At 42.9% G+C, this 26174-nt stretch overlaps 1 protein-coding gene and 1 non-coding gene across 2 annotated transcripts in view; one reads left to right on the forward strand and one right to left on the reverse strand.

The window, feature by feature from the left end:
- Positions 1-26174, forward strand: part of Chsy1 (chondroitin sulfate synthase 1) — a 64535-nt gene that overhangs the window by 6086 nt on the left and 32275 nt on the right. Inside the window, exon 2 of the mRNA XM_021196971.2 lies at positions 10036-10531. Coding sequence (XP_021052630.1) covers positions 10036-10531 — 496 coding nt within the window. The remainder of the gene's footprint in view (positions 1-10035; positions 10532-26174) is intronic.
- LOC115063055 lies at positions 3550-3656 on the reverse strand. The gene has a single exon (XR_003842936.1). It is a non-coding gene; the product is annotated as a U6 spliceosomal RNA (small nuclear RNA).

Consider the following 26174-nt stretch of genomic DNA (forward strand, 5'->3'; position numbering starts at 1 on the left):
TGATGTCAGTGAGAGTCGGAGGGTCTGTGATGTCAGTGAGAGTCGGAGGGTCTGTGATGTCAGTGAGAGTCGGAGGGTCTGTGATGTCAGTGAGATTGGTGCAGTTGCCAGCAGGACTCAGACGTTTTCGCTGCTGGTTATTGAAAGATTACTAATACTGGGCTGTAGTCCTACAGAGCCTAGTTTAGATGAAGAGCTGAAGACTGTTGACTGACAAGGGCTCACAAGGTGTGAGCAGAAGTGTGCAGAAGGAAAGGCATCGAGCAAGGACAGGCTGACCGCACTCCCACCCTTTCTCCTCTTCTGAGCCTTGAAGAACGAGTAGGAGTTTTAGAGACAGCAATAATTTCAGGTTTTCTAAGTCATGATGTAGCTGGAAATGGTAGTGGTGGGTGATGAGAAAGGAGAGCTATTGGGAAAGTGACAGCAGGGACACCAAGGGCCTGTGAGGGAAGGCACCTGTGTGCTCTAGAAACTGATGGCATGGCCAGCCAGTGTGTGGTTAAGGGGAAGCTTTCTATTGTAGGTGTGTGTGTGTGTGTGTGTGTGTGTGTGTGTGGGAGAGAGAGAGAGAGAGAGAGAGAGAGAGAGAGAGAGAGAGAGAGAATATATGAGGACACAGCCACACAGCCAGAGGCATCTGGAAGAGTCCAGAGCAGAGAGTAAAAGTAGACTGAGCACAGACGGTCAGGGCTGTCTGAGAGAGCAGAGGCTAACAGCAGGGATAGAGAGCAGGGGACTAGAGAGAAGCAGGAGCAGAGAAACTGGAGGGTCGGGCCCAGGGAGAATAGCGGGGTTGTACCGAAACTGAGTAGCTCTGCGTGGAAACCCAGGAGCTCGAGGGAGTTTAGCTAGGGAGGAGGTGAAAGGGCCAGGTGTGTGAATAGGCACCACAGGTATTTACTCCTTTTGGTAGAGGAGAAAGCCTGGTGGATGCTGGCTTATATCTGACCACCAGAAATCCTCCTACAGTCCATTAGCCCTTATAGTTAATAGGTTGAGCCCATTTCTGAATACTTAGATTACCTTTTGGAGTTTGGGGAGTTGGAGTTTCCTCTGGGACGTCACATGCACCAGACTCAGGAGCCTGAGTTTTGTAGAACTGTCAGTGGTATCTCAGCGTGAGAGTAGTTGATGGGACCTGTGATTGGAAGCTCAGTTGATGGTCTTGCTATTTGGAAGCTGGTTGTATTAAGCTTTGTTGAGTTTGTTTCTGATGGCAGTGTTCACACGTAAGTGTGCAGGATCTGTGATAATGTGATAGTAAGCAAGATCTCACAGGAGGGTTTGAGTCAGGTTTTTTGGCTTAAGAATTCAACCCAGTCACAATCTGAAGGAGTTTTTTCTGTTACCAAGCCAGGCAGACAAAGGGCAGGTGGAAGTGGATGGAGTGTGTGCGAGGCTGCCCTCCTTATCTGAGAGGACTGTTTCCCGGGTCTTATCGTCACTCTGGTCCTCACTGTGAAATAAAAGGAGATAACCGAGAACAAGTGCCAGTGAGAAGAGAAGGTAGGCCGGCCCGGGAGGCCGCAGAGGGCCACCTGTTTGTCCACTTGGCTGGTACTCATGAGCTGTCTGTCCGTGCTGGCCCTGAGTTTCCTGTGGTAATGATACTTCAGGGTCCTCCACCTGGTAAGAGGGAGAGGCGGTAGAGTGGCCTGTGATTGCTGAGCGAAGTGGGGCTGGCAAGTGGGGCTGGCAGCAGCTGGCGAACAGGCTGATTCCAGGTTGTACCTCTCGGCACAGGGCACCGAGGCACAAGGGAAGCCTGGGATGCTTCTACTGTTTGCATAACTTCTCTATTGTGGTTTTTTGGTTTTTTCCTAAGAATTGAAAACTTACATTTTGTTTATATATAATATATACTCATCCCACCCCCAGCAAACAAACAAATAAACAAAAACACTTATTTGGGCCTAATAAGAACTGTAGCTCAGGAAAATACGAGAACTTTAAGTATATAGCAGCAGTACAGAAGGTGTTCAGAGAGCTCTATAGTACTTATTTGGAGACTGGAAGAAAGCCACCACACATCTTCTCTCATTTATACTCTGCATTTTAATTCTTAGGTTTCCAAAAGAAAAAAAAAAGTGTATTATGGTCTCCTGGTGAGTGTGAAGCTGGGCTAGCAGGCTGGCTTCTAATACTTGGGAATGCCTTCTGGACTACTGTCCAGACCATTGTCGAAGTGGGAGGGTATAAGAAAAGGGCTTCCCTCCCCCTTTTAGATTAAGGTTTCAGTATATAATACAGCCCAACTGGGTATCCTCCTGCCTCCGTCTCCCAAGTGCTTGGATGGTAAAGCAAACATACACTTTTACACTTGCTTTTCCAGTAAGACTGTTTAAGGATCAGAAGTAAAGAGTACAATTTAACCTTTTAAAATAATCTCTCCACTGTTCTCTATTCTATTTTTCACCTATTCCTGTAACAGCTTGAGATTACTCGTGTCTTAAGTACAGTGAGTCAGTTGACTTGAGAGGAAACCATATATACCCAGAAACCACGAACCCATAGGGATGCCAAGAACTGTTAAAGTAGGGTTCCTATACTGAGAAAAACTGCCCTTGTCAGTTAGTGACTGCGTCTTCCCCAGGTCCCTGTCTACTCTGATTGGACAACAAACAGCAGCTTCCTTCTGTACACCACTTTGTGAGAGGATGAGTTAAGACTGCTTCTCCTCAGACTGCTTCCCACAGGGTGCTTTATCCACCTTCCCTGAGTGGGCCTGGAGGAGGCTGTTCCCCGAGGACCTCGTGTCTGGAGTAGCTCTTACCCAGAACCCTGAACTAGGACAGTTTTGTGACATCTCCTTTTGCCTCCTGGACAGCTTATAACTGAAGGTGGGCCGCTGTTAGCACACATGGGTGACACTGTGATCTCGGGTCTGAGCACAGGAGCTTGTTGAAGCAGAAGGTACCTCCTGAGTACTGAAGCTGGCCCAGTTTGCCCTGGCAGAGCACAGGGCAGAGCGCCCTTCGTTCATCGAGATTTCCCTCCCTGCCTCGGTCTGGGCCACCCCTCACCTTCCCCTCTGGGATTAGACCCTTGCTTACCTTCCTCCCTGTGCATGCATTTTTGGCTACATGGTCTTAAATCCTTTCCCTAACAGGAAGGATTAAGTTCACCCAGTTCCTAGTGCCCATCATTCTGTCTTCCTGCTTAGACTCCAGCCACTTAGCCACAGGCCTGAGAAGCTGTGTCCTGGGTGACGATAGCTTCCAAGCTTAGCACTCTGTAACCAGCAGGCGACATGTGTAAGACTGGTTTGTGGAATAGAAAGTCTTCCCGCCTTTCTAATTAGGAAAATTAGTGTAACTATTAAAATGTAGAAAGTGTGAAAGGAGGAACTTGATCTTAAGGCCACTTTTCTTTGATTTGCCTGTTGGATAAGATTATTACAAAATAAACTGCTCTGTTGTCTTTCTGTTTTTCTTGTTAGATAAAGCTTCCCCTGGGGAATTTTCCCCCCTTGGTAAATATATTTATTTATAGAAGATGTGGAAAATACAAAGAAAATTAAGTGTTTTAATTTCAAATTTTTTTTTTTTAAATATGGAATGCTTTACAAATTTGCGTGTCATCCTTGCGCAGGGGCCATGCTAATCTTCTCTGTATCGTTCCAGTTTTAGTATATGTGCTGCCGAAGCGAGCACTCAAAATTTTTTTATCTTAAAATTTTTAATTTTTGAGATTATACAGTTACCCCTCCAACCTTCCCACATACCCCTCCCATATCTTTCAAATTCATAACCTCTTTTTTTCTTTGTTTTGTGTGTGTGTTCCTAAATACATAAATACCTGCTCAGTCTTTATAGTGTTACTTGTATGTGTATGGTTTTAAGACTGCTCATTTGCTATTGGATAACTAGTTGGTGTCTCTTCCCTGGGGAAGGCGGTTACCCCTGCTCTCAGCAGTTTTCAGTTGCCTGTCATTCTTTGTGTCCCCCGCCCCCCAGTCCATGTTAGCATGCCTGTTGTTGTCCTTGTTCAGGTCATGCTTAGGTAGCCCTGTTGGTAAGACTATTTTAGGTGTGTGTTTTACCTGCATGTATGTTTGTGTACCACATGCATGCCTAGTGCCCTAAGAAGCAGAGGGCAATGCTCTTTGTAGTTGAGCCACCTCTCGAGCTCCTAAATGAGTATTTTCAAATGCCCCACCTAGAAACAATCACAGTGAATGCTTTGGGGTAGAGCTGTGCATTACTTTTGAATATTTAGTAAGCCAAGATATCTCTATATAGTCTTCCCTGCATTAAGTTGTATGGGGTGGGGCATAGAGTCCAGGCTCTTGAACTTGCTAGGCATACACTGTATATCACTTGTTACATTCTTAGCCCTTTTTGCCTGCTTTGTAAACCTAGCCACATGTTATGGTTGCTTACTCAGGACAATGTCTGTATTGTAGATGTAGTTTTTCTTACAACGGTATTGACTAGAACCTGCCAGCTGTCCAGCTGCATTTCTTAGTGTGGTTTAATCTGTACAGCAGATAGCATTTAGAAACTTGGGGAAATAGAAGATTTCCTTGGCACTCTCACATTTCAGCTGTCTTATCTGGGCTGTAGAGAGAGTTGGGTATCAGACCATTGAAAATTGAGCTTTCTGGCAAGGACCGTTGCAGATGTTCTGTCATTTCCATTGAGAGCCCCAGGCGACAAATGTGTTGATAGCCAAGTAGACATTTGCTTATGGAAACCATGGAACTTGACCTGTTTTGATCACAGAAGAAGGGCAAGCTTGCTTGTTCAGCAATGTTGCCTTCAGTTTGAAATTATGAATCTGTTCCCTTCTTCTTCTTCCCACAGAATTGAGTTATGTTCCAGAATGAATTCACTTTGTGGAACCCTAATTGAGAAGATCACAATTTCTTAAGATTGGAGGGTTTGCAAGGAATTCATAATGAGAAGATTTCCCTCAAACCACCCTTCAATTAGAATAGAAAAGACAACAAGAGGCTTGCCCTGGGTTACCTAAGAAGCACGGGATAATAATTGGGTGGGGCTACCAAAAGTGCAGAGGAGCTTTTAAGGAAGGGTTGAGGTTAGGTTGTCTGTTTTAAAATTAATTGCTTTCTCTTCTTAGACAAATTACAGCATTTCAAGTCACAGTTGGGACATTAATTGCATCTGTGACGGCTGCGTTAGCAGAGCTTTTTGCTTGCATTCTGCCCGGGGCACTGGCAAATAGCGCAGGCAGAAATGAATTCTGATCTTCAGGCAAATAGGAAGAGCCTAGTGTTTTGAGTAAAAATACTTAAAATTTAAATTCTTACTAGAATTCTACTCTAAAACAATGTCTGAAATTGAGAGTTAAATAAAATTCATGGCTTGAGGGTTAGGTTTTTAGGCAGAAATGTGTGAGACTTTCCACACAACCATCGCTACTTCCTGTCTCTTACTTCTTCTTTCCCTACCTAATTTGCAAGCCTCTGCCTTCTCTAATAATAAGTCAGACTGAGGCAGCACTGGACTGGAGTTAGGCCTCGCTCACCCTAACAGCGCACTCCCAGAGCCCATGCTCTGTAGAATGTTCTGTAATAGGTTGTTTCTTTGAAGACAGGACTTGCCTTAGCTGCTCCTTCCCTCCACCAGCATCCTCTTGTCCCAGTATTTTTGCGATTTTGGGGTTGGTTGCTGTAGTGTTACTTAGAACTTGCTCTGTTTTAGTAATCACACACTAGCATAGAAACATAATGACTTCTTTATACTGATAGGTGATAAGTTGTTCAACCTCACCTTTACAATTCCCTCCTAAGATGGTAGACATTATTTAGCTTTGCCTTACCTTTCAGAAGTACCACAAGTTATAGTATATTTCAAGTCATGGAGCCTCTGACTTTTCCCTCTGAATAATTGTTTTCTTTTTGTGCTTTGAGTAACTTGGTTTTCTTCATGTACAAATTGTAGAAAGTATGGCTGGGCTGGTAGACAGTTCTGTGAAGCTTATCTGGAAGTGATTTTTGTCCCTTGGCAAACATAACACACAGCATCTGTAAGTCACCTGCTATATAGGAGGGGACAGTTCTCATTCCACGTGTTCATTGACCTCTGTTGTGTGCCAAGAATTGAGATTATTTACATTTTCAAAGAATTATTGTGACAGAAAAAAAAAAAACCAAGAAAACCCAAACATTACTGGACAGCAGAATTAGGGCTCCTTGGCTTAAAAGGGTGGGGTACACTGGCTTCCTGTGGTTAGTGGAGTGTTGGGAAGTGTTTTCTCCTGCAGTCATACCACATCAGAGAGTTACCTATAGGTTGTCATAATTCTGTATGTTGTAGCCGTTTGCCAAAGGATTTGTCCCTTTGTAGTAGAGTTAGTTTCTCCTTACATTAACAGTTCATCTCTCCTTTATTTACTTTACCATTTTGCTCTATTTTGCTTTTTGAAAGAGAGTCTCACCATGTTGCCTACCCAAGCTGATCTTAAACTCATGGTCTCAAGTTGTTCTGTTCTACCTCTGCCTCCTGAGTAACTGAGACTATAGCTCTGTGCTACCAAGGGGGACAGGGGGCGGGGGGAGAGCACACTCACGCACACACACACACATACACACACTCACATATATCTCACAGATTTATTTTATGTGCATATGTGAGTCTCTCCATATATATGTATATATACATGAATATATGCATGCATGCATCATATGTGCTGGTGTTCTCAGAGACTGGAAGAAGATTCCTTGAAACTGGAGTTATAAGCAGTAGTAAGCTGCCTTATGTGGGTGTTGAGCCCCCAACCCTCAACCTCTACAAGATAGCAAATGTGCTTAACTACAGAGCCATTTCTCCAGCTCACTTTTTTTTTTTTAAATTTATTTAAAAGAGCATATCATTTGTTGAAATGAAGTACTGTACCTGGTATAGAATCTGTTATGTGATAAGAGTTTTCTGTGTCATTTGTTTCATGGCTCTTTCCTAAAGAGCCACATGGCACAGAGTCCACAAATCTATTTAAACTAGTCCACAGGCATTGGGAGAACATTAACTGCAGTGCTGTCAGACTCTTTCTAAGACGTACTTCTCCAGACTCTGGCAGCTTGGAAGTAGGTGTAGTTTCTAGTTGTTGATTGACTTACAGTTGGCAGTATTTGCTGTTGGTAAATGAAACACTGACGCACCTCATATTTAATACTTTAGGTATGAGAAAATAGGATATAGTCAGTCCTTGGACTTTTTGAGAGGAATCTAATAGAATGTTTATGCAATTGAGTATTTCTTCAATGTGAACAGGGAATTTGGTTATTTTTATTCCTTATATTTTGGTTAGGAAGATAAATGAAAAGCAGTTTTGTTTTTGAAGTATCTCATTTAAAGTTATAACAATAACTTTAGAATTTCAGTTTCACAAGATGGAAACTGTAGAGCTGATGGTGGTGACGACCATGTGGCACTTAGTGCTGAGCACCATGACCTGCTCTAGTGGCGGTTTGGAGGGTAGCTCCTGTGTTAGGTTGGCTACAGCTAAGCTTGGTTGGAAGATCAGTGTGGGGTAGCTCCTGGGTTAGGTTTGACTACAGTTAAGTTTGGCTGGAAGATCAGTGTGTGACACTTCCATGTCTCCTGTACCGTAGGGGAGAGTGAAAGTTATGTCTGCTATGCCTGTAGCTCCTCCAATTCCAGTCTCCCTACTTTTGTACTTCAGGGTTGCCCTAAGTAGCCCAGTCTGACCTCTAGCCTCAGTCTCCTGAGCACTGAGATTATATACCTGTGCACTATACCTGGCTTAGAATATGTTTAAAGGTATTTTTATCCTAGTACTCTCCATTATAGATTTGTGTAGATTTAGTTGGTCCAAGATATCTTTTCACTATAGAAATACAGTTGTACTGGTTAAATAAATTAAAGTGTATGAATAACTGTTACTTGGAACCTGTGTGTATGGGGCAGTGTATGGGTAGGGAACAGACAGAGAGAGACAGTAAGACTGGGAATTGAACCTCTGGCCTTGCACTCTACCATTAGCCTATATCTACAATTCATGACTTTATTTTCTTTTCCCTGCCCACATTCGGCAGGGTCTCACTATGTAGCCTTGACTGATCTAGAACTCGAAGAGATCCACCTGCTTCTGCCTCCATAGTACTGGGATTAAAGGTGTGCACCACCATGTTGGGCCTTGATTTTCTTAATATTAAATTTACTACAAATTGAGCATCTCTAATGTGGGAATTAAAGGCTTATTATATGTAAGTACACTGTAGCTGTCTTCAGACACTCCAGAAGAGAGCATCAGATCTTGTTATGGATGATTATAAGCCACTGTGTGGTTGCTGGAATTTGAACTCAGGACCTTCAGTAGAGCAGTCTGTGCTCTTAACTGCTGAGCCATCTCTCTAGCCCCCTAATGTGGAATTAAAATGCTCTGAAATAGGAGACTTTTTGAGTGCAGTGTACAGTTCTACCAGTGACAGGGTCAGAGCATTTGGATTTTTAGATTGGGGTACTTGACTGGTGTAACCACATTTTTAAAAATATATATCCACATTTTTTATATATCTACATTTTTTAAAATGTAAAAATGTTTAAAGGATATTCAGCCTGTATTTTATTTGTTGTCATTTTTATAATGGAAGTAATCCATATAAATGAATGATTGTAGCTAAATTACTTAAGTTCTTAGCAGTAGCCTGAAGCAAAGGAAAGGACGTTATGATGGCCTTAAATTAGGTGTTCTCAACTGGATACTTTGTTTCCATTTAGTTGGTAACTAATCTTTCCTGTTTGACTTGAACCAGCTCCTTTTATACCTCAGACCTTTATCTTTGGCTTGTTTCAATTCAAACTACTGCCTGGGAATTTCAGAGTATGCATGCTGTACCGGCTAGTTTTGTGTCAACTTGACACAGCTGGAGTTATCACAGAGAAAGGAGCTTTAGTTGGGGCAATGCCTCCATGAGATCCAGCTGTGGGGCATTTTCTCAATTAGTGATCAAGGGGGAAAGGCCCCTTGTGGGTGGGACCATCTCTGGGCTGGTAGTCTTGGATTCTATAAGAGAGCAGGCTGAGCAAGCCAGGGGAAGCAAGCCAGTAAGAAACATCCCTCCATGGCCTCTGCATCAGCTCCTGCTTCCTGACCTACTTGAGTTCCAGTCCTGACTTCCTTGGTGATGAACAGCAGTATGGAAATGTAAGCTGAATAAACCCTTTCCTCCCCAACTTGCTTCTTGGTCATGATGTTTGTGCAGGAATAGAAACCCTGACTAAGACACATGCCTTTTCTCCTGCTGTGTTCACTGGTGCCTCCCAAGGCATAGCATAGAAGACTACTCTGGTAGGCTCTGACTCCAGTTTTGCTGAGTTTTCCTCTGTCTCTGGAATAGCACTCTGCCATGCTCTGCACCCCGGTTTGACTGTAGCATCCTGGCCACTTCCCCTGCCTCAGGGAAGCATCCTTGTTCTGGACCTCCTTTGCCTGTGTGCTCCTCTGAGAGCATCCACAAGTGGCCATCCCAACGATGTCTGTCCCTGACTGCTCAGACTTCCCAGCTGTGTTTTGGTTCACCATTGCATCTCTCTTGCTTGGCACTCCAACCTTGCAATAAGCTTTGTTAAGTGGAACATTTGATTCTGTCATTTATTTCTTTTTTACATTTTATTTACTTTGTGGGAGTATGTGGGCGTGTTCATGCCATGGTGCAAATGCAGAAGTCAGAGGACAACTTGGAGGAGTCAAGCATGTGGCCTCTGGGGACCAAACTCAGTTGGTGATGAGGCTTGGCAGTTTGTTCCTTCACCTGAGTAGCCATCTTACAGGGCTGAGGGCTTGTCAGTAGGAGTTGATGAAATCCAAAAGTTGACTACCTAGATCTGGCTGTGTCAGGTTGGTTTTCAGCTGCAAGCAGAACTTAACGATCTCTTACCCTTCCTTCAGTTGGGGTTCTTATGAAAATGAATCTGGAGTCAGTGGAGTCTCCATTAAAGGAGGCAAGCAGACCAAATTTAAGCAGTCACATAATGATTCAAAATGAGCAGATACATGCATTTCTGAAAATAATTGTCCTCTAATCTGTATTTATTTTAATTACAGAACATGGTCCAAGACAATTCCCGGGAAAGTGGAGTTCTTCTCTAGCGAGGGTTCAGATACATCTCTACCCATTCCAATAGTGCCCCTGAGGGGTGTGGACGACTCCTACCCACCCCAGAAGAAGTCGTTCATGATGCTCAAGTACATGCACGATCACTACCTGGACAAGTATGAGTGGTTCATGAGAGCAGACGATGATGTCTACATCAAGGGAGACCGTCTGGAGAGTTTCCTGAGGAGTTTGAATAGCAGCGAACCCCTCTTCCTCGGGCAGACAGGACTGGGCACCACAGAGGAAATGGGGAAGCTGGCCCTTGAGCCTGGGGAGAACTTCTGCATGGGGGGGCCTGGTGTGATTCTGAGCCGGGAAGTGCTTCGGAGAGTGGCGCCGCACATTGGCAAGTGTCTCCGGGAAATGTACACCACCCATGAGGACGTAGAAGTGGGGAGATGTGTCCGGAGATTCGCCGGCGTGCAGTGTGTCTGGTCATATGAGGTAAGAGCAGAGTTCTTTATGTGGGAAAAACTGTCAATTTTGCCTTTTGAGTTCTGAGTTAATCATAGGAAACTAGCAATACCAGCCTCTTCAGAGTTAGCATTGGTATAAGTTATTGGTACATGTTTTAGCCTTAGTTTTTAATTTTTAAAATTCTCATTACCCAGATTTCCCCCTGGCCTTTTAGACTGCTAGGCCTTTGGAGTATGCCTCTGGACTTCTGATGTCTTTTAAAATAAATAATGGCACTTGGGGCTTGAAGGAAACATAGGATTTACTGATGGTCACTGTGACCTTTTTCCATGAAACCCAGAATCATCTGATTTCTGTTGTTGATTCCACAGGAATCAATTCCTTGTTTTCCATCTCCCAAAGGCTCCCACTTTCATCTGGTCAAGATGACCTACACAGATCAGAAACTTACATGTTTTGAACTTAAAATGGTCAGTGATGAGAAAAAGCCAGGAGCTGTGTTTGGGAGCTAGGCTTGCAGCATAGTGGCACAGCGTGTGCTATGGCGTTTGCTTAGCATCCCTAGGGCATCTCTAGCAGCAAAGAGAAATGATTGTTAGAAACCTTGACTTTTTACTTGTAAGTTTATGATATAGTTGTCCCTTTCACACTAGGTGGCAGGCAGGTCTGAGTGAGCACACGAAAGCTTTAAGGAAAGCTGCTTGCAGGTATTTGCTCTTTACTAAGAGAGCATGAGTTCATTTTGGGCTTTTCTGGTCTATTGGCACATGTATGCCTCTTGCCTGTAATTTCAGGATCAAATAATGGTAGCATGAAGTGGATTGTTGTGTTTAGTTTAGTCAGCTATTTGTGGTTGTGAAGAGCAGAGGAGCTGCTAGGCCCTTTGCCCAAAGCAAGAACTGGCCCTCCTGCGTGAGCCCTCGGCTCTTTCTTAAAGGAAGAAGCAAGCCCTTGCCCTTGCTTGCCTCCCCTGAACTACAGCTTGCTTTTAAGCATCTTCTAATTACTTTGTTTCTCCTGCTTAAATTTTTAGGGAAACAACAGTTTGAAGCATACAGGAGTGGGTCTTCATGTAATTTGTTTTTAAATTGGGCAGTGTTTTATTTTCCTTTACAATCTCATAACTACTTGATGACTGCACATGGGGGTAAGACTGCTTGGTAGTTCAGAAAGATCCCAGCGATCATGTTTTCTTGAGAGTCTTCGGTAGTGAGGTACTGAGTGGAATGGCTTGTGTGATGTCACTGTCAAACCAGCAAGACTGCATTTACGAACCCCATCGTTCTCAGGATTGTTGGTAACTTGGGCAGACTTTCCCCAAATCACCTTGCCTCTTTGTGTCACAAGGCCCAACTCGTTCACGTCTACTTCAATAACTGTACCTTTGGTGATCACACCCAGGGTTGTATATAATGGGGATGATGGATTCTTTTTCACACCGAGAATAGGCAGGCAAAAGGTAGCTTTCAGCCCAGGGTGTGTGACATGGGCTCTTTTGAAACGTAGACCTATTGGCCTAATGAACCTTTCATATTTAGGTGGTTTTCTTGTCAAGCCATCACCAACAAAGCATTCTCTTTTATGCCTTCTATTTTCTTTTTCCTGTTCAGATAACTTCCAATACTTCTGTTTCTCCTTGGGCATGGACTTTGGGTAGAGGGACCTCCCATTTTCCTGCCTTTTCTCTCCATTTCTGCTTAGTCATGTTGGAAAGTACTTTTGCTCTTGACAGCCCCTCTCTGTCCAGCAGGTAGGTGGGGACTGCTCCCTGTGGAGCCTTCTCCTCGTCCTTCTGCTTGGTGTTTCTCTTCTCATGCATCTTAATAGACTTTTTCATTTGTATTTTCTCAGCATGGTGTTTATGGTAGAATTCAGCCTTCAGGCCAGTCTTCTTTGAACACTCATGCCCCCCCCCCTTCTTTCTTTCTCGTGGTAGTCCAAACAGTATCCATATTGTTTGTGGTGCAATTGAATATATTCATTTTGTGGCATGATGACAGCTGCGGAGCGGCCATCCCTGACTTCCTGGGTTCCAAAAACCTCTTAATTTCTGGTGTCAATGGTCCACAAGCCTGCTTCATTCCTTTCATGTCATTTTTTAATTTTAAGTTAACAAAGGTGCATTTTAAATTCTAAGTATGATCTGAGGGAGCCCTTTAATCTCCATGAGCCTTGCTGTCCCTGCCTGCCTCTATTATCTGGTCGTTTTTCACCAGGCCAGGAAGAATCTCTTTTGTCATGAAATTTTGCAGTGAAGAAAGCTGTCTCAGTTATTGCTATTTTTGTGAAGAGATACCATGACCAAGGCAGTTTATAACAGAAAGCATTTAATGGGGCACTTGATGACAGTGTCAGAGGGTGAATCCATGGACAGAAGGCTGGGAACACACAGGCATGGTTCTGGAGCAGTAGCTCAGAGCATCCTCATCACATGCGGTGTGCAGACAGGAAAACTGGGCCTGCCATGGGCTTTTGAAACCTCATAGCTGACCTCCAGTGCCATCTCTCCTCCAGTAAGGCCACATTTTCTAGTCTTTCCCAAATAGTTCCATTAACTAGCAACCAAGCAATCAAACTTGGCCTATAGGGGAGCCATTCTAGAGCACAAAAGCCATTTAAGGATTTCATGCTGTGTTAAGTAGATTACAGCTAGCAGTGTTTCTGCATTTCTCATCCTTAATTAAATAGTTATGACCATAACATACTTCTTTGTGGCAAAATTACATACCGCTCTGTATATGTTGAAATGCTTTGTCTTGCTGGCATTCTAGAGGGCAAGCTTGCTTTTAGTTTGTTGTTTTGAGACAGGGCCTCCTTGGTTGCTGAGGCTGATGGTGAGCTTGCTCAGTAGCTAAGACTGGCCTAAAAATGCTGCTCCTGCCCCTACAGTGCAGGCATTACATGTGTAAACCACCATGCCCAACACTTTTATGTGTGGGTAGAGGTCAGGGTCTCACTCTGTGGTATATACTGGCCCGGAACTCTCTGATTGCAGGCATTGGCTACCTTTCCCACACAGCTTAGGGATTTTCTTGAGAATTAAAAAAAATAATGGTGTCTTGATGTAGTCATCAATATCTTATAGGTGCTACTGAATAGAGTCAGTATCTTGAGTTAGATAGAGCAAGATTTAGTGAGAGTGCCAAATTGTAGGTGTAAAGTAGGGTCTAGAGCTCTAGGACGTGAAAGACTAAGAGGTGATTTCTTATTCATCATGAAGTAATATGATATGATCGGAATACCTGTGATTGATATTATGGGCACTAAGACTTTTGTAAATAGTCTTATTGGTTCAGATGATCTGATAAACAAATACCTCTCTGGCATTTTCCCCTCCGCCTAGGAAGCTGGGTCAGTAACAGCAGCCACGGGGCGGCTCTCCCCAGGGATGTAGGGCAGGCAGGCAGGAATGTCCTTACTGCTTTGCAGTTCTTTAAATGCCTTATGATGACACTGATTTTCCTAGATTTTCCTGGCTGGCCCTCCCCTGCTCGTGCCAGAGGTTCCTCCCTTCAGCTTTGCTGAGAGTTCTCTTTTCTGTGAGTTGCCTGTTTGTAGTTTTGGCTCATGTTTCAGATGTCTGTCTTAGAGTTTTGTTCAAGTGCTTTGTTCTCAACACAGTATCTTCTGGACTGTGTGCTTGGCCTTCACTGAATTATAGAATTTTTAAAAATTGACCACTTGTGAATCTAACTCTAACATAACCTTTCTTTGATGGTTTGTGCTTTTTATTTATTTATTTTTATTAAAGTGTGTGGGTGTTCACCTTCATTTATGGCTGTGTGTTCATAATGCATGTCCATTCCCATGGAGGCCAGAGAGGAGGGTTGGACCCCCTAGAAAAGGAGCTGCCATTTGGGTGCAGCTCTGCCCTCTGGAAGAGCAAGCAGCCAAAGCTCTTAGTGACTTCTTAGTGTTTTAAGAAATTGTTCTTTCTTTGGGTCACACAGATTTTATCCTGCATTTTTCTGCTTGTTTGAAAAATTTCCCTCCTTCATTCTTATTTTAAGAAATACAAACAAGGGCCTTTTACTATTCGGTCAGCCTGCCTGATACCCGCCCCCATCCCCCATCGCTAAGAAATTCCATGCTCTATAGTCAGGCAGGATTAATCCTTAAACTTCCTGTAAGATAATTATGTTACGCTTTGAGTCTTGGAAGATATTTATTTTGCTCTATTATAAGCTTAGCCAGAGGAGTAATTTTTTTTAAAAACTTGCCTTGAAGTAGAAATAATTCCTCAGGTAATAGCTGTGTAATTAAAATGACTCACGAGGGATAGTTGTCAAAGCCAAAACTCAGATTTATTTCTAAGCTTATTTTTTGATTATTGCTGGGACTTATTAATAAATGCCTTTAAGCACATGTTTTTAAATGATTTTAGTTTCACAGAAGCTTAAATTCTGGTTAGAACTGGTGCCTTTCACATAGAGTAAAAGCTGTTACCTCAGATTACTCAAGGGTTTGTGTGGCATGGCGTTGAGACATTGGAAAAGTGGGTTTGTGTGTGTTTGGGTTTTTTGTTTGGTTTGTTTTTTTGTTGTTTTTTAAGACAGGGTTCCCCATGTAGCCCTACCTGTCCTAGAGCTCGATATACCAGGCTGGCCTGAGTTCTCTGTCTCCCAGGTGCCGGGATTAAAGGCATGTGCCACCAGTGCCAGTCAGCTGTCCCCCTTTAAACTTTTTATTGAATCTTTGTAAATCAGTTTGTATCCACTCATCTCCCTGTCCTTTTGTATCCTCTCTTCACCCTTGCAATCTCACCCCCCCCAAATGCCCTGAAAACATCTCTCCATGTGTCTCCATCTCTCCGTGTGTCACACAATCTATTCTTTTGCCTAAACATCTTTACTTGCAGATGTCCATTGCAATGAGTCATTGGTCTGGTATGCTGCTACACCATCAATACTGGGTCCTCTCAGATATCCTGTTGTTGCTCTGTGTGGTGGAGATCCTGCAACTTTGGATCTGCAAGACCTCCCCTTCACGTGTTTCAGCAGTTCATAGATGGGTACATGTTAGGGTGAGCCAACTCAAAGTCCTGAGTAAGTCAGCCCCACCAGCTTTGCTGCATCCGCATTACCAGGGCAAGCTCTCCAGCACTGCCCTGACTAGAACTGCAAATGCAGGTTCCCATAGATGCCAGCAGAGGGTATTGGATCCACCAAGAACTGGGGTTATAGGCAATTGTGAGCCACTCAGTGTGGGTACAAGGAACTGAAGTCCAGTCCTACAAGACCAATAAATGCTCTTAACCATTTTTAGTCCTGGAGTGCAGTTCTGAAGGAAATCCATGCCTCTGTCTCACCTGTCAAGGGACTTCTAGGCTGCTCATTTTGACTGTGGTCATAGACAAGGCTAGAGTAGATCTGGAAAATGAGTTGGATATAGGGTAAGTTTCAAGACCATATAACCACTGTTTGTATAGTTTTTCTGTTTCTCTTGTACAGTGTTCTCTGGATTACTTCATTTAGTTAAGATTCAGAGTCCTGAAAATGCTGCTTCCAGGCATTCTCACAGTGCTCTTTGTACTATTATGGAGGACATGGTTTTGATTTGTTTATTCTTCTCTTTCATTGATACCACCTAAGAGCATCCTTTTACTGGATGCCCAGTTCATAGCTTAAAGTGTCTTCTCATGTAGATACATTATTCTGAATATTTCTTTATACTTTAAAAAGTCAAACAAATTGGAAAAACTTATTACATGTTCATTACAAAAATAAAATTCATACCTCTTTCATTAGCAGCACATACTTCTAGTGACATTGGTACTGAAAACATCCCTGTTATTATTTAGATCATAGAAATAAAGAAAACATAGCCCCTTGTAGTGGTTGGAATGAGAATGACCTTAATAGGCTCATATTTAACTACTTGTTCCCCAGTTGCGGAACTGTTTGGGAAGGATTGGGATGTGGCCTTGTTGAAGGTGGTGTGTCACTGGGGACAGGCTGGGAGATTTCAGGACTCTCTTGCCATTCCTTTTCTGCCTCGAAGGAACTTTTGAAGATCAAGATGTAATCTCCCTGCTATTCCTTCTGCCATGCCTTTGCTCTGCCATCATGGACTCTAGCCCTCGGAAACTGTAGCCCCAGTTAAATGCTTCTTTTAGAAGTTGCCTTGATCGTGAGATTTTATCACAGCAGTAGAAAAGTAAACTAAGATAACCCTACTCTCTCATATTCCAGAAGAAATAGGCTGAAGTACAAAGAGATAGGGAGCAAGGTGTGTGGTCTTAAGACAGCACAATGGTTAGCATGAGAAGTGGTGGATGGAGAGGCCAGGGTGGCACAGAGGTTGAGACATGGCAAGGTTGGGCTGGTGCAGACTTTGGTCACAAATAGGCCTGGGCTTGAATCATGGTGCTTCTCATTTTAGCTGTGTGGTCTTGTGCAACAAGTTACCTAACTTCTGGAACCTGAATTTTTTTTTTTTCCAAAATGAAACAAGGGGAGAAATTGCCCACAGAGTGGGGTGGTTTCAAGGATTGTGATGATGTGTGTTGCCATAACTAGAGCAGGATAAGAGTTAGTCCTATGAGATGAGAGGCTGGTGAGGGTATCCTTGAATATTGCAAAACAGGCATTCTGAACTCATTCCCTGGAAACTCTACGTGTATAGATTTTGACTTGTATAACAGGTATTTAACTGTAATTGGTAAAACAACATCAAATTCGAATCCTTTTTGTGGACTTGCACTTAGATCTGTTAGTTGCTTTGGATCTGTAGTTTGCTGTGCAAGTAAATCTTCAGTAGTATCTCTGACATATGTCTAGGTGGATTATGTTTGTGAGAAAGGCAGATTGGCACATGTCTTTGTAATTTGTAAGTCTGATAGGCCTGTGCTGAAGGTATTCTAGACTTTATTTCTTAATCACTTTTATTATCGGAAGGTTGTCATTTTACCTATTAAGCTTGTTAATATAGTTAATATAAGAAGGTTTCTTTAGCACACTAACAGGAGGTAGGATAGACATGTTCTCTCTCTTTTTTTTTTAACCTTGAAATACAGTATTTCCTGTATAGTTAAAAATTGAGATAGCAGATGTTATCACCCCAGTTCCTCCAGCAGAATGTATAGCGTACCTTTTAATATATAAGTATTCAAAGTGGCATATAAAGTCATTTTGAAATAATAGGGATAAGGTGAGTTCTGAATTCTAAGAACTTCTTATCAACATCAGAATGAGTTGTTTGTATAGAAAAGAGCTTCAGTGTCCACTTGACAAATTAGCAGTAGCCAGGACAGAACACTGATGTGCACAGGAGAGCAAGGGAGAGCCAGACAGCAGCTAGAGGAACAATATGAATTAGAGGTGCAGTATAAAAGGCTTTGGCAGCCTGAGTCTCTGTTTTCTCTAAAGATAATTAGAGTTCTAGAATATTCTAATTTTAGTATATGTATTGTTAAGCAAGCACATTTTTAGGTTGCTTCAGAGTATCTATGATATCTTCCCAATTTTAAGAGGCAACAATAAATTAAAGTTTGTAGTTTTGATATTTAATCATCCTTATTGGTACTTAATCTGGTGTCTTCAGCATAGTAAATGAGGGAACAAAGGCAAGAATGAACTTGACAGTGAAAGGTAGGTGGCAAAGGCAGCGTTACTGGGATTAGGGAAATTGGGTAAAATTGCTTAAGGTTTAGAAGAATGTTGTAAGTTGATATGTCTCAATCTTGTGCAACAGGAATGTTTGTTTAATCAGAATGTTGTATATGTATATATATTTCAAGTACTGGAGTTGTATGTAGATCTCATACCAGGTTAGAGTTTATCAAAAGTGGACTTGACGTGAATTTGCTTGAATAACTTGAAAGGAGCAGTCACCACTCCAAACCTAGACGTGGTGTCTCCGTGGGTGGAATTTCCCTGTCTACTGTAGTACAGCCTTCTCTCACAACTCTTTACCCACTGAACTTCAGGAGTTGTCATTCATTTAGACTCAGAGAACATTTCTTAGGAGGTAGTGGTGTTCCGGAACCATGTAGAACTTAGTATTGTTAGTTTACATTTCCACTTGTCCTGGGCAGCAGAAAGAGAGATTGACTTTGGTGTTTCCAGTGAGTAGAGACTGTAATTGGGGTGGGGGAAGCCAGACTGGGTGCCAAATGCTCCCTCTGGGATGTGCTATATAAGGTTAATACTATTTACGTTCCTTTCTTCTCTCTGAGTCATGTTAACACTCAGGAATTATATGACCAAATACAAATGAGTGGGATTGAAGGACAGCACTGTCACTCTGAGTGACAGTGTGAACAGCAGTCTCAGGAGATGACAAACACAAAGGTTTGACAGGATTGGTTTTCTTTCTTGGTCCCACTATGTAGCCAGGCTGGCCTTAAATTCCCAGTTCTACCTCTGCTTTTTGAGGGCTGCTATTGCAGGCATGGCCACAAAGTAAAAACTAAATGTTTATTTACTTGGTGTAGCTGAGAATCTCTCAGTTTTTCAGACTAGCTACTAAGTAATTTAAAGCTTTTTTATGGGCCGGTTACATGTTTCAGCAGTTACAGAGTGAAACTTACGGTGACTTACGGTGAGTCAGCATCCACCAATAGGGTCTCAGGGGGTAACATGTCTGTTAAAATCTCTCCAGTGTGATGGAGTGTGAGGAAGACATCTTGCCTTCTTATGTTAAATCTCTAACTCCACACCAGACTAAACGAGTCTAAGGTATAGAAATTCCTCAGTGTTTCTTCCAGTATCAAGGTCTTGAGACATGAAGACTTCACTCAATGTGGGCCTCTGGGTTGGAAGAGAAAGGGGCATGGAATAGCAAGCTGGTGGGTTGTGGTGGAGTCTACTGCTCCAGGACTAGTTGTGTACAAATGCTAATTTCCTCATTTTAACTCCTGTGTCATAGGTAAGTTGGACGTGAAACAGGGCAGGAAGTGCTAATCTCAGCATTTATAGCTTTGTTACTGGAAATGGTTTCAGAACATTTGTATTACATTTCGGTGTCTGTGTGCCTGTGTGTGCCAGCTATGGTGTCTGTAGAGCCATGGAGTCGGCTCTCTCCTTCTACCATGTGTCCTCCATACTGAGCTCAGGCAGTCAGACTTGGTGGCAAGTGCCTTAACTTACTGAGCCATCTCACCAGTCCCTCTAAAATTGCTGCAAATTTTAAAAAAGGTAGAGCCAGGAGTGGTGGAGTTTAAAGTCATCCTTAGCTATGTAGTAAGTTTGAGGACAGCCTAGACTGCTACATGAATCTGACTCCAAAAGTAGGGTGGGGGCAGTTAGAACACAGAGCCTTCCAACAGAAAACGAAGGGCTTTTGTTGTGGTGGTTGTGTCCTGTAGACTGTTCTGTGCTCTGGGAAACTGGGCAGAGCAGTACAGAGCTGGATTCCCTGAGTGCACAGTGTACAGGATGTGATTTGTAGCTTACTGACTTCTAGGAACGTGAAGACAGAAGAGGTCTTTGTTCTAGAGGCTGCAGACTTCTAGCTCCATAAAGAGCTTATCATTGAGCAAGATTATAATGTGCCATGTCATGTCTGTAAAAAAATGTGTAATGGGACCATTACAGCCAACCCTTTTCCTGGGTAGCAAGATTCTTTCAGCATTCACAGAGCAATTGAATGCTAATCCCCTGCTGACACCAGGATTCAGGGAGGGCAACCGTGCAGGACTCTACTACCTAAGGGTAAAGAAATCTGTGCAAATTTATTTCTTTGATGCCTGACATTTATTTCCTAAACCAAAAACCAAAAATAAACAAAACCCCCCAAAAACAAGAATTGGAGGTTGAGAACTTAGCTCAGTGGTAGAGCACTTACCAGACAAGCATGAGGTCCCGTGTTCTCTCCCTAGATGAAGACTTAGTTTTACTTACACCGATGCAATTGAAAGCAGTAGAAGGCTTGTTGGTAGATATTTATAATGGGAATTTTAATAATTCCTATTTCTGCTTGCATAGCCTTTTAAATGATGCAAAAACAGTGTGCTTGAGTGTGGTGCACAAACATACAAAAGGAAACACCTATACACATAAAATGGAATGAACAAACATGTAAAATGTTATACTTGAACATCAAATTTCAGATGAGTTAGGCATGATGACATACACCTATGCTAGCTACTAAGAGGCAGGACAATCACAAGTTCAAGATGTGCCAGGTAATACACTAAGGTTCTATCTTTGGGAGGGGGCATTCTAAGTAACTAAAACCTACCACACAGCTCTGGGTGCTAATCTCCAGCCGTCTGTGCCCTAGTTGCCCTCAGGCTCTGGCGAGATTGCACTCTCAAGTCTGTTCTTCACACTAGTTGTCAGCATCGCACGTGTCCACCATATTCAGGGATCCATTCCCTTTAAAAAAGATGCAAATACCCAGGCATTGAGTGTGCAGCACTGCCAATCTCAAACCAGCAAATGTAAACCAAAGACTCTGCTTTTGGGATGTACCAGATGTTCCCTGATTGGCTATGGCTTGCTGACCAACAGATTGATGAAGTCACTCGGTGACAGTGGCAGGGGATCAATAGGACTTTTTTTTCTTCTTTCTTTCTTTCTTTCTTTCTTTCTTTCTTTCTTTCTTTCTTTCTTTCTTTCTTTCTTTCTTTCTTTCTTTCATTGGTAATTGTATTTATTTACATTTCAAATGTTATCCCCAGACCTGGTTTTCCCTCCACAAACCCTCAATCCCTGAGGGTGCTCCCTTCTCCACTCCCCCTAACCAGCAAAGCAGAAGTTACTGTGACATTGCAGAGGCAACAAAAATGAAGTTGGTTCAGTTAAGCCTTTGTAGTAAAGCTTTTATTTTTTTCAATTTTAAGTTACATTTATCTAGTTAGTTATTGTATATATGTGCATGCTACAATATACATGTAGACATGAGGACAACTACCAGGAGTTGGTTCTCTCCACCATATTGGTCCCAGGGATCAAACTAGTATCATTAGCCTTGGCAGCCAGGACCCTTCTCCACTGAGCCATCTCACTGATGTTAACAGAGAAGTCACATTGGACTGTTCTACTCTTTCTTACTCCTTTGTTTGTGTTTTGTTTTGTTTTGTTTTTCGAGATAGGGTTCCTCTGTGTAGCCTTGGCTGTCCTGGAACTTACTTTGTAGACCAGGCTGGCCTCGAACTCAGAAATCCGCCTGCCTCTGCCTCCCAAGTGCTGGAATTAAAAGCGTGCACCACCATGCCGGGCTCTGTTCTACTCTTTATAATGATCATGTTCTTTTCTATGTATTTAAAATCTTTCTTATTGTAACGGTCCAGTATTCATTTGACAGTCATCAATAAAGTTATGTTGCCAAGAGTTTTAGATGAAGGGATAATCTTAATCTTCCATTTTTTTGGTTGGCAGATCGCTTTTAGAATGCTCTCAGATTTAAGTTACTGTCTAGTGATGAGACCTTGTGGGCCTCTGTCAGTCTGCAGTCTCTTGTCAACATGGTGTGATGGGCTTCCAGAGTTGGTGGTAGCATGAAAACACATGGGCTGTTGGGCCTCAAGCCCAGCATCTCAGCACGTTCTCCGCATCCTGGAGCAGCTGCTCCAAGAGTTGTGATGCTCACATCTGTGAGGGCTCTGCCAGGGTCCCTGCCTCCTCCTTGATCCTTGATGCAGGAACTCATCAGCTATTGCAGTAGCTCAGAGAGGGGAACACTGTTCATGTCACAGCAGTTTGTTTGACATTTAGTGTTGATCATAGAAAAGCCTGTCAATAAAAACCTAGTCTGTCTTATTCATGCTGATAATATCATCCTTTTCTGTAATTTTTAGGAGAAATCCATTGATTATCATTTTGACTTTACAGTACGTATAGTCAGTTGACTAGCATCCACCCAGAGATAGCCAGTCTTAGTAAATGTCACCTCATTTGGAAAGGTGTTTTTGCAGATTCCTTTATTAAGCTGAGGATCTTGAGGCGAGGACATAGCCCTGGATTGCCCTGGTGGGCACTACACAAGAGAAACCTGAGGCACACAAACAGGAAGGCCGTGTGAGAACAGCACCCATGGGAATGGTATTTCTGAGTGCCACCTTTCTCGCAGACCCATGTCTCTGAGTGTCTGTGTGCAAGGATTCCTGTGTATGATATACTCACATGTTGATGCTTGAAAGCCAGAGTTTGACTTTAGGGCTTCTTCAGTTGTTCTCTACCCTGTTTGTTTGTTTGTTTGTTTTTGACAGGGCCTCACTGAATTCTGAGCTCTTGAATTTATATAGACAAACTGACCTGCAAGCCACAGATATTTAGCTGCCTGTCTCCCACCCCTTCCCCTAAGCACTGGGGTTACAGAAGCACACCCAAACAACTTGCTTTTAACGTGGGGCCCAGGGACCCTGACTCAGGTCCTCATGCTTGCTCAGCAGCTGTTTTACTCACTGAATTATCTCCAGCTCTGTACTTCTGTTTTGTTTTTAAGCCAGCAAGACTGGTGATTTGTGACAGCAGTCTTTTAAAGACAGGCTCTCTTTATGTAGCTTTGTCTGGCTTGCAGCCACTTTGTAGACCAGACTAGCCTTGAACTCAGAGAGATCCACCTGCCTCACTCTCCCAAGTACTAGGATTAAGGGCATGCACCATCACAGGCTGGTTGTTATGGCAGTCTTAAGATGCAGAAGTAGTATATTATCCAAAAGAGGAGCCTTCAGGAATGCAAAAACAGAGAGGCTCCAGCACCCATCATGGAGATACGGGCCAAGGGCTGCTCTTGCTAAGGTCACCATCTCTAATAACAGGGCCTCACAAGTGTGTTGTGTGAAGTGCATGACACAGTGGGCACTGCCTTTCTTACTGCCTGGTTTGTTTAATGCAGAGGATATTACAGTGTAGTCCCCAGACCAGCAGGTTCTGCATCATCTTGTCTCAGGGTCTCCCCATGAAAACCAGTCACTGTATCCTCAGAGGTAAGCATGTATCAGAGTCATTTAGGGCTTTTGGGGGTTTGTTTGTTTGTTTGTTTGTTTGTTTTGAGACAGATTTACTAAATAGCCCAAGCTGGCCTCAACCCCACAAGACTCTGGTTGCCTCAGTCTTCCAAGGGCTGGCATCACAAGGTTGTGCCACTATGACATGGGGTGGAGAGGGATCTTCTCTTCCTCCTGTCTCCCCTCTCCTGGCCTTGGCATAGAACCCAGGGTCCACCTGTAGTATGTGTACTGTCTGTTTTCTCATGTGTCTCCTTAGGTTCCTCTTGCTTGTGAAAGTGTAGGCTTCCTTGTTTTTGATGACAGTCACATATTGGGTAACGGTTCCTCATCTGGGCCTTTTCTGATGTTTTCCTTATAGACTGGGACTTAGGGGTGTTTGAGGAGACCACAGAGACAGAAAGGTGTTTCTCCCACCTTGTGTCCAGGGTGTGCTGCCAGCTCCATTGTCACCATTAACTCTGACTTGGCTTCAGGCTGTGGCAGGCCTCTTTATTACAAAGTCACCTCACTCCTGATTTCTCCCAAGCCCTTGGAAAAAGGGAGTCACTATATTCTGAAAAGCAGGGGTTTATTATCCAGCCTCTTTGAGGTTGAGATCCTGACATATTTTAGAACACTGTGTCATGGTGTGTTTTGTCTTTATTTTTGACAGGGTCTCTTGTTCGGTAACTTGGGCTGACCTGGATGGAATTCATTGTCTAGCCCAGGCTGTTCTGAGCTGCAAGGGAATTCTTGTGCCTTGGCCTCCCAAGCACTGTGTTCACAGCCATGAGCCGCTAGGCCTAGCTGAGGTGCTTCAGTGCAGAGTATCCCTTTGTTCTCTCCATCCAGGCCTGTGCCTTTGTATCATGGCACTACTGTAGTTTCCACTGAAGTAAAGTGCTGGCATCTTGCCTTTGAGAGTTTTTCCAGTTGAGCATGTTTTGCCTTTTTCTCACTTTGAGGCACTAGAAGATGCTCTTGCCTCTTGTCCACACTTTTTATCCTGTTTAGAATCTTCAGTGTCTCAGGGAGCCCAGGCTCCTTCTGTTGGGTGACACAGTTAGAATGTAAGATCTTGTATTAGGGAGCCTAGGCCCCCTCAGATGCTAGATTGAGGATGTGTGTGAATGCTAAGCCATGTGTACATGCATAGCTGTAAATATTTCTATCTGTGACCATCTGGGTCTACATTGAGGTAAGCATAAATCAATACTGTTGTTCCAAGCTCCAATCTCTACCCCATAGATGATTGTAGCTTAATTGCTGCCTTCCCACCCCAGCAGAAGCCTGCTTTTTCCACCTGACATCATCTACTAGTATTCTGAGTATTGGAATTGTTGCCTGAATCCCCGTGAGGAACAGCTGCACCCTGTAGAGCACAGTGCTCACAGAGTTTCACTTGCCTGGAGTGTAAAGTCTGCTCATTACAGAGCTTCGATGGCCAGCATCCAGCTCCTCAACACTCTTCTTTCTTGTTCCAGTTGTTTTTCTTGGTGCTAGGAATAGAGGCCAGGCTAATAGTTGTGTAATTTTTTCTTTTAAATATTATTTCTGTTTAATTCAGGCTGGGTTGTTGTTGTTGTTGTTGTGTTTTTTTATCTGATATCATGTTTCTTGCTGTTGGCAATTTAGACGTGTGACTTTTGTGTCTTAATAATACTAATTGTGGACAGGTTTATGCCTGAGTATAATGAGGATACAGAAAATTATTCAACTGATGTGTTTTGAAGTTTTGTTTAATCCTCCTGGCCCCATTCTTTTTATAGTGGTTCATGTGCCTAAAGGCATGTGGAATTTTAATAGAATACAACATTAGTGGATGTGTAAAAAATTTAAAGACAAGTCTAAACAGCTTAGATGATAGCATTCCACATGTTATACTTAGATGGTCGTTAGCAAGCTGAAGAGGGTTTGGAAGAGTATGTGAATTGTCCATTCAATTGTTGCTTATAAGCTCATTATTAAATGCCTTCTTGTGATAGGGGCACTTTTAGCCAGAGTGCTGGGCTGAGTAAATGTATATATTCTTGCTATTAAGAAATTTATCTGAGACAGATAATTTCTGTGATTCATACACTCATAAAAATATATAGCTTTCAAAAGGTTGTTTCTTTTAGGAACATGCACTTATTTTGAAAAATCAGCAGTGGGTAATTCTTGTATCTACTCTGTCTACACCTCGGGGCAGAATGAACAACAGACAGGGTCTCTGTTATGCTCCAGGAAGATAAAAGAGCAGGAGCCATGAGCATGCGAGCGGGCACTTCTCCCAGGCTGGAGAGAGGCATCAGAGGCTGGGGAGGACCTAGCAGGCTCAGGTAGCATGGGCACTTCCCTAGGAAGAGCTCAGCAGTTAAGTGATGGCTAAATGTCAGGCAGTTGACTATCAGAACCTTGAGTACAGCATCTGCCCACTTGATTTGATGTTTTCATTTCCCTCAGCAAGTACTGCTTTTATGCCTCACCTCCAGACATTCCCTTCATCACGAAAGTGTAAGTGGTATAGGAAATACACCTTTGCAGAAAATGGGTATTTTTAGAATATTTTGTGTCATAAAATACAAAGTACAAGTAAAAAGCATTCTTGTAATTAGGGAAACAACACCCTTTACAATAGTCACAAATAATATAAAATACCTTGGTGTGACTCTAACTAAGGAAGTGAAAGATTTGTATGATAAGAACTTCAAATTCCTAAAGAAAGAAATTGAAGAAGATCTCAGAAGATGGAAAGATCTCCCATGCTCATGGATTGGCAGGACTAACATAGTCAAAATGGCCATCCTACCA

Source organism: Mus pahari, chromosome 1 (assembly GCF_900095145.1).
Source record: "Mus pahari chromosome 1, PAHARI_EIJ_v1.1, whole genome shotgun sequence".
NCBI lineage: Eukaryota > Metazoa > Chordata > Mammalia > Rodentia > Muridae > Mus > Mus pahari.